General features: G+C 44.3%; 1 protein-coding gene and 1 long non-coding RNA gene across 2 annotated transcripts; one reads left to right on the forward strand and one right to left on the reverse strand.

The window, feature by feature from the left end:
* Positions 1–4,285: 4,285 nt before the first annotated feature.
* Positions 4,286–5,662, reverse strand: LOC108587607. The gene is made up of 2 exons (XR_001906395.3): positions 5,422–5,662; positions 4,286–5,249 (listed from the first exon to the last, which is right to left on the reverse strand). It is a non-coding gene; the product is annotated as an uncharacterized LOC108587607 (long non-coding RNA).
* Positions 5,663–5,681: 19 nt separating this feature from the next.
* On the forward strand, positions 5,682–6,998 carry CHCHD1 (coiled-coil-helix-coiled-coil-helix domain containing 1). Its single transcript, XM_003903759.5, has 3 exons — positions 5,682–5,844; positions 5,968–6,086; positions 6,711–6,998. Exons 1-3 carry the CDS (start codon positions 5,721–5,723, stop codon positions 6,810–6,812), a joined length of 345 nt encoding a protein of 114 aa, XP_003903808.1. The 5' UTR covers positions 5,682–5,720; the 3' UTR covers positions 6,813–6,998.
* Positions 6,999–8,205: the final 1,207 nt, after the last annotated feature.

Below are 8,205 nucleotides of genomic sequence, written 5' to 3' on the forward strand. Positions count from 1 at the left end.
GAAGCTGAGGAGGGGCGACTGCTTGAAGCCAGGAGTTTAAGACCATCGTAGCAAGACCCTGTTTCTAAAAAATATAAAAGAATTAGCAGGGCATGGTGGTGCACACCTGTAGCCCTAGATACTTGGGAGGTTGAGGCAGGAGGATCACTTGAGTCCAGGAATTTAAGGCTGCAGTGAGCTATGATCATGATCACTGCACTCCAGCCTGGGTGACAGAGCGAGACACCGTCTCAAATTATATATATATATATATATTTTTTTTTTTTTAAGACAGAGTCTCGCTCTGTCACCAGGCTGGAGTGCAATGGCATGTTCTCGGCTCACTGCAACCTCCACCTCCCTGTTTCAAGCGATTCTCCTGCCTCAGCTTCCTGAGTAGCTGGGACTACAGGCATGCACCACCACGCCCAGCTAATTTTTTGTATTTTTAGTAGAGATGGGGTTTCGCCATGTTGGCAAGGATAGTCTTGATCTTTTGACCTCGTGATCCGCCTGCCTTGGCCTCCCAAAGTGCTGGGATTACAGGCGTGAGCCACTACACCCGGCCTCAAATATATATTTTTAATGGCCTTGTCTTTCCTGGTTTTAGGCCCTTTCCCACAATTTCTGATGGAAATACAGAAACCTTGCCATCATTCTTACTGCTGGTTTGCATCTTATTTATGGTATATCTGGGATTCCTTCTCATGAACAGAAAGATTCAGTGGCTGTTATATGCCTTGTCAATTTAATGTATTGCCCTGTCCTCTTTTTGATCAAAGATGGAGACTAAGACTGGGAATTATGACAGAAAAAGTCGTATTTTTCTTTAAATGATTTTGAAATGTTAAAATAGGCCAATATGAGTCAAAGTGCAAATTTTTCGGTATGTTGACCAAAAAAAAAAAAAAAAAAAGAAGCCCAGGGAAAAAAGTGCAAATTTTTATAGTTCCTAATTCTTTTGTTTGCCGAATGAACTGTTCCCTCTATTTTATTGTTTTTATATGCTACGAAGTCCCATCTTCTGCAGTTATGGAAACAGTGTAGTAGTATGTTTTAGTAATTATTTTATAATCTGTAGCACTTTTCACTTTTAAGTGCAATGAATAGTCCAGCTTCATTCACTGTATTACTGATAGGCTTTCATATGACCTTTTTTTTTTTTTTTTTGAGATGGAGTTTCGCTCTTGTCGCCCAGGCTGGAGTGCAATGGTGCAATCTCAGCTCACTAGAATCTCCGCCTCCCCAGTTCAAGTGATTCTTCTGCCTCAGCCTCCTGAGTAGTGGCGATTACAGGTGCCTGCCACCATGTCTAGCTAATTTTTGTATTTTTAGTAGAGATGGGGTTTCACCATGTTAGCCAGTCTGGTCTCGAACTCCTGAGCTCAGATGATTCACTTGGCTTGGCCTCCCAAAGTGCTGGGATTACAGGCGTGAGCCACTGTGCCCAGGCTCCCCTTTTTTTTTTTTTGAGGTAGAGTCTCACTGCATCACCAAGGCTAGAGTGCAGTGGCACAATTTTGGCTCACTGCAGCCTCTGCCTCCCATGTTCAAGCAATTCTCGTGCTTCAGCCTCCAGAGTGGTGGGATCACAGGCGCGCACCACCATGCCTGGCTAACTTTTTTGTATTTTAGTAGAAATGGGGTTTCGCCATGTTGGCCAGGCTGGTCTCAGACTCCTGACCTCAAATGATCCACTTGTCTCGGCCTCCCAAAGTGCTGGGATTATAAGAGTGAGCCACCGTGCCCAGCCTGAGACTACTTTTTGATGGAGCCCACTCAAAGGGATGAGGAGGCAAGGCAAGATATTTAAGCCACAAGTGGCTGGCTAAATAAAAGCTTAGAGCTGGGCGCACCCAGTACCAACAGGTGGCTCACACCTGTAATCCCAGCTACTTGGGAGGCTGAGGCAGGAGAATTGCTTGAACCTGGGAGGCGGAGGTTGCAGTGAGCCGAGATCACACCACTGCACTCCAGCCTGGGCAACAGAGTGAGAGTCTGTCTCAAAAAAAAAAAAAAAAAAAAAAAGCTTAGTCAGATTTGGGGATGCAGCCAAACCCTTCTATTGCTGTGGTTTGAACATACAGTCTAATGAGCAGGGAAACCATTAGCTCTTTCTGGGGCAGTGGAACAGGAAAGAATACCTTGGACCTTAGAGCTACTCTAGTTGTAATGTATTAATGAGGTATCACTAGAGAAGTTCCACAGTTTATCAGTATATTATCTATACCTCTATCTACATATCTATATAGATAGATATATGTTAGATGCTTCAACAACTAGGGTCTACACTTAATATACTGAAATCTAAGGATGTGGCCAAGAAAAGCTGTAATTAGGCTGAATTTCATTGCCAAAGTTGTTCTTTTTTCATTTAATCCTTTAATAAAAGATGATCTTCATAAATTACAGAAAGTTTGCTTACCCTGTTTGACCTTTTGCAGAAAAGAACAAGAGGGAAGACCTCCAGGCTGGGTGCAGTGACTCATACCTGTGATCCCAGCACTTTGGGAGGCCAAGGTGGGAGGATCGCTTGAGCCTAGGGATTCAAGACCAGCTTGAGTAACATGGCAAAACCCCATCTCTACAAAAAATAGAAAAAATTAGCTGGGCATGGTGTGTGTGCCTGTAGATTCAGCTACTTGGGAGGCTGAAGTGGGAGGATCGCCACTGCACTCCAGCCTGGGTGACAGAGTGACACCCTGTCTCAAAAACAGAAACTGAAAAAAAAAAAAAAAAAAAAAACTTCAAAAATATATCTAAGCCACATGTGATGGCATGGGTCTGTAGTCCCAGCTACTCAGAAGGCTGAGGCAGGAAGATCGCTTGAGCCCAAGAGTTTGAGGCTATAGTATGCTGTGAGTGCACCTATGAGTACCAACTGGGCAACATAGACCTGTCTTTAAAAAAAAAAAAAAAAATCTGTTGGGCTGGGTGCAGTGGCTCACGCCTGTAATTCCAGCACTCTGGGAGGCCAAGGCGGGCAGATCACCTGAGGTCAGGAGTTCAAGACCAGCCTGACCAATATGGAGAAACCTCATCTCTAGTAAAAATACAAAATTAGCTGGGCGTGGTGGCTGGCACATGACTGTAATCCCAGCTACTCAGGAGGCTGAGGCAGAAGAATCGCTGGAACCCAGGAGGCAGAGGTAGTGGTGAACCGACATCACGCCATTGCACTCTAGCCTGGGCAACAAGAGTAAAACTCTGTCTCAAAAAAAAAAAAAAATTCTGTTAAAATTTGATATAGTAGGCACTGACAAAAGAGGTCAAATGCAGGACTGATTTCTAAGCTTGCAATCTATCTAAATGCAGATGCTAATTTAGAGTGCATAATACATATTACATAAGTACAGACCTAGGTCAGGACTTAAATTTCATTATGTGCAATAAAAAGGTTAAGTGATAGTTAAGCAAGGTGTAGAATTATCCTTACCTCTCCTTCTAATGACACGAGCTCATATTGGCATTCCTTTGGTACTTTGACGTATAAAGTGGGCAGTTGTTTCTGAATGACTGTTGCTGGAGCCTCAGGCCTGCTTTGTGCTCGGTGCTTTCCAGACTTTCTCCTTTATTCCTATCACCATATAAGTACTCAGAAAAGAGCAGTGTAAACCAGGTGTTACATTTCCACAAGGGAAAGTAGAATCAAGAATAGGCACATGATACTTACTGAAAGCTTCACTTTCCCTATAGAGAAAGCAAGCAATATGAATTTTCTGATTTGGGGCCCAGCCTGCTCTGTATACAGCAGCAGACTCACTCACTGCAGGTTGGCATTATTGGTGACAGAAATGTCTGCTAGGAGTCTTTTAATTATACTCTGGAGTGTGGAGGTGGAGTGCAAGGCTGCTTCCTTTATTACTGCAAGTGTTATTTTCTATTACCTCAGGTTTCGTTTTGTATAATAAACTGCTTCTTGTTAAATAATGTCTTCTGCTTCATTATTTTTTGGGGGTGGGTGTAATAAAGTTGGAGATTTGTAAAAAAGTTTCAGGTTGGGTGTGGTGGCTCATGCCTGTAATCCCAGCACTTTGGGAGGCCAAGGCAGGAAGCTCACTTGAGCCCAGGAGTTCAAGAGTAGTCTGGGCAACATACTGAGACCCCATCTCTACAAAAAATAAAAAAAAAAACCTAGCCAGCCGGGTTTGGTGGTGTGAGCCTGTGGTTGCAGCTACTCCAGCAGCTGAAGCAGGAGGATCACTGGAGTGAGGCCAAGGCTGCAGTAAGCTAATCATTCCACTGCACTCCAACCTGGGTGACAGAACAAGACCCCAAATCCAAAAATAAATAAATAAAACGTTTGTTCATTTAACAAGTATTTATTGGTACTATTCTAGGCACTGGGGATTCAGCAATGAACAAGATAGACAACGTGTTGTTCCTTCTTTCATGCTTACATTTTTAAATGGGTGTTAGGGATAGGTCAGGCCATAATAAGACACTTCAGACTGTGATAGGTGCTATGAAGAAAACAGGTTGATGGTGGGGTGGGAGAGGTCAGAGAAGCCCTCTGACATTAACTGAGACTTAAGGGAAGAAAAACAACCAGCGATGCAGAAATCAGTGGGAAGATTCCAAATATCTGTGATAAGTCATTTTTAACACACTACATTTACAAATCCAAATAAATGTTGCTCCTCCAAAGCAGTCATGAGCTACAGGCTTGTTTCTGCTTCCATTACCAAAAACATTTCTTGGAGCTTATTTGGAAATGCTATGAGAATACGCTGCACATCTTTGAAATGAGTTTTTGTAAACAGCCAGAAGTAACTTGAGAACCAAGTCTGGCTGGGCGCAGAGGCTCAGTCATGTAAAGCACTTTGGGAGGGCGAGGCAGGAGGATCGCTTGAGCCCAGGAGTTCGAGACCAGTCCAGGCAATATGACAGAACCCCGTCTCTACAAAAAATAATTAGCTGGGCGTGGTGTCTTGCACCTGTGGTTTCAGCTACCCAGGAGGCAGAGGCGGGAGGATCGTTTGAGTTCAGAAGTTTGAAGCTGCAGTGAGCTACGAATGTGCCACTAGAACTCCAGTCTGGGCAACCAAGAGAGGCCCTGTCTCATAAAAAAGTCTGATGAAGCATCACAATTGAAGGTCCAAGTCTGTAAGACTGGCGAGAGGATTAAAAAAGACGATGAATGCCAAGTGTTTAAGCTTCATCCTATCAACTGAGATTGTTATAAATGAGCAAATGGTATCTAGTAGTAGCAGCAGCAGTTGTTATAAAATGAAACAAGTCTAATTTTTCTTTGCGGCTTTGTAGTGGTCCTATAGGTAATGAAAAACAACAGTTCTTGCAAGGTTTATTAAAGTAAAACAATAATCTTTCCCAACCCAACATCTTAAAGTCTCAAATTTTGATTCGCTCCCCCCCCCCACCCCGCCCTATGCCAATAGCCTCTAGACCAAGCCGGTTACCACCAGAAGAGTGTCCACTTACCAGGGCCCTTTCCTGCATGTCCCCGGCCTCGTACTGCCCCCAGACTTCGGGGCCCGGAGCCCATCAAGGAGTAGCCTCAGTCGGCGTACGAACCCAGAGTCTCCTCCTAATCTGCTGATGAGTACGAACCCGCCGCTGTTCGAACCCAGCATCGCCGCAGCCCCGGCCAAATAAAAGAAAGAGGTGGCCGCCGGCAAGCCATTGAGCCTTCCCAGAGCTCCGCGGTGATTCGTCGAGCCCGTAGGGATCTCGCGAGGTCACGCACGGAACCGCAAAGCCTGCCGGGAGCTGGGTGTGCGATGGCGACACCCAGCCTGCGGGGTCGCCTGGCGCGGTTTGGGAACCCTCGGAAGCCTGTGCTGAAGCCCAATAAACCTCTCATTCTAGCTAACCGCGTCGGGGAGCGTAGCCGGGAGAAGGGCGGTGAGCAGTCGGTGTCAGGAGGGCCCCGGAGCGGAAGCCGGAGCATGAGCAGAGGCGGGTGGGTAGGAGGGCAGGAAGGTGGGTCTTCTTGTGACTGAAGGTCCCCCGGATCTGCCCCTCCAGAGGCGACTTGCATCACGGAGATGGCGGTGATGATGGCTTGCTGGAAGCAGAATGAATTCCGCGACGATGCGTGCAGAAAAGAGATCCAGGGCTTCCTCGATTGTGCCGCGAAGGCTCAGGTGACCGATGGCTCCTGGGGTGCTTTCTCAGGAAAAGAATGGGGGAGATACAAGTAATGATTCTCCCTGCCTTTTGCTAGGAAAGGCCCTTTCATTCATTTGGGAGGTATATTATTCACGCCAAAGTGGGAAAGGTTACAGTTTTGAAGGCTGTGTGATCTTGACGGATTTATTCATTGCTCTGAACTTTATACTATACGTAAAATGAGGCTAATACCACTTTGAAGAATGTTGTGACTGTCAGATGAAGTAATGAATGGGAAAACCATTTTGAAAAATGTATAGCGCTGCTCAAGTAGACATTATTGTCTGAAATAGAACTAAAGAGACTAAAACTAAATAATGACAATTGTTTGGTTTCCAGCCTAGGCTTAATTGCTAGCAGAGATGGTAGCTTCTGAGCATAGTCTCATTTGTAGGTCCCAACGCCCTTTTGTTGAAGAGCGGCTGACATAGATCTCTCCAGGCTGGTTAACATCTTCATGTGCTTTAGGGCATTGTGAGAACTATGGGCCTAGATCAGGACAAACTTGATTTATTGATTGATTTTTTGGGTCAGATCTTAAAAGTCTGCACTAGACACACTGTAGAGCTGTCATTCTTGTATTTGTTCTGTGTTTTCAGGAAGCCCGAAAGATGAGATCAATACGAGAGTCTGGGAGTTTACCTCCAAATAAATTGAATAAATTGTTACAGAGGTTTCCTAACAAACCTCACCTCAGCTGAAAATGGACAAGTATTTTCCATGACTGAAATATAGCTTCTGACAACTATGCGGAGGCATTTTAGAGACATTGGCATTGCCATGCCCTCTTTGGAGGGTAGAAGAGACAAAACACTTTTTTCACCCTTTGGAATCATAGTATGGGTAGAAGTTATGATATATCTTGAAATAAAATCCTCTGAAGAGAACTTGGCCTTTTGTTGTGAATTAGGTACTCTCTTCATTCTTGAACCCTGTTTCCTCCCCTAGACCCTGGAAATTATTTCTTTCTTGATTTGCCCTAGGAGCAGGACAAATCCCGTTGTCTTGTCTTTCCCTGCATTTGAAGTCTTTTACACCATTTAGTGCCCTTGCCTTTGGATGCAATAAGGAAGTTGGAGTTTGCTATCGTCTGTAAATACTTAGTGATTGCCTATTTTGTGCATAGTCCCTGCAAGGTGCTCTCTAAATAATCAAGTTAACAAACTGGTGACCTAGAGGTTCTACAGATGTGTTTTATGTGACCCATGCAGTTAAAAAAAAAGTTTTAAAATTAGCTGGTCGTGTTCAAAAATAGGAAAAAAAGTCATTAAAATTTCACATTTTAGCTTTATTTATTTGTTTGTTTATTTAAGACGGAGTCTTGCTCTGTTGCCCAAGCTGAAGTGCAGTGGTGCTATCTCAGCTCACCGCAACCTCCGCCTCCCAGGTTCAAGTGATTCTCCTGCCTCAGCTTTCTGAGTAGCTAGGATTACAGGCACCGGCCATCATGACGGGCTAATTTTTGTATTTTCAGTAGAGACAGAGTTTCACCATGTTGGCCAGGCTGGTCTTGAACTCCTGACCTCAAGTGAACCACCCGTCTTGGCCTCCCAAAGTGCTGGGATTACAGGCGTGAGTCACCGTGCCCGGCCACTTATTTTTTTAATAAAAAAAATTAAAAGCTCTGGCAGCCCTATTTTCTTGTTTCCACTTGGCAATAATTAGGTAGAGCTGATTATCATTTGTCTGCATTCTCCAGTGACCTCACTACTGGACTCTACAAAATGGTGAAACAGAATTAAAAATTGTCTACTTTATTACCTGTTTACTTCTCTCAAGTTATCTGCCTAGTTGCTGAAGGCATTCACTGTTGTGATTCCCCTAATATTAGGAAAAACTACATAGCATTTTATGTGTACTCTGCCCTTTCAGGCATAATTGAGTTAGCTTTTTAATGTACTTTACAGCATTAAATGTGGGACAAACATCAGTGGTGCTTTTAATGCAGCAATGGGATAATTATTAAGGTAAGAAGGGGTCTTGCCTCCCTGATCCACTGACAGTTGTCTCTTCCCACATTCTTCATATCCCCTGCATAGAGCCCTGGGCAAGTGCCCAATTCTACAGGATGAGCCTTTTAGCTATAGGAAGAAG

The sequence above is a fragment of the Papio anubis genome, chromosome 11 (assembly GCF_008728515.1).
Source record: "Papio anubis isolate 15944 chromosome 11, Panubis1.0, whole genome shotgun sequence".
NCBI lineage: Eukaryota > Metazoa > Chordata > Mammalia > Primates > Cercopithecidae > Papio > Papio anubis.

What these genes read in the sequence shown, in the direction of transcription:
- CHCHD1 (XM_003903759.5), top strand. Translation starts at nt 5,721, where the DNA reads ATGGCGACACCCAGCCTGCGGGGTCGCCTGGCGCGGTTTGGGAACCCT. An exon ending in GCGTAGCCGGGAGAAGGGCG is followed by an intron (nt 5,845 to 5,967) that starts GTGAGCAGTCGG and finishes CTGCCCCTCCAG; the next exon opens with AGGCGACTTGCATCACGGAG. An exon ending in ATTGTGCCGCGAAGGCTCAG is followed by an intron (nt 6,087 to 6,710) that starts GTGACCGATGGC and finishes CTGTGTTTTCAG; the next exon opens with GAAGCCCGAAAGATGAGATC.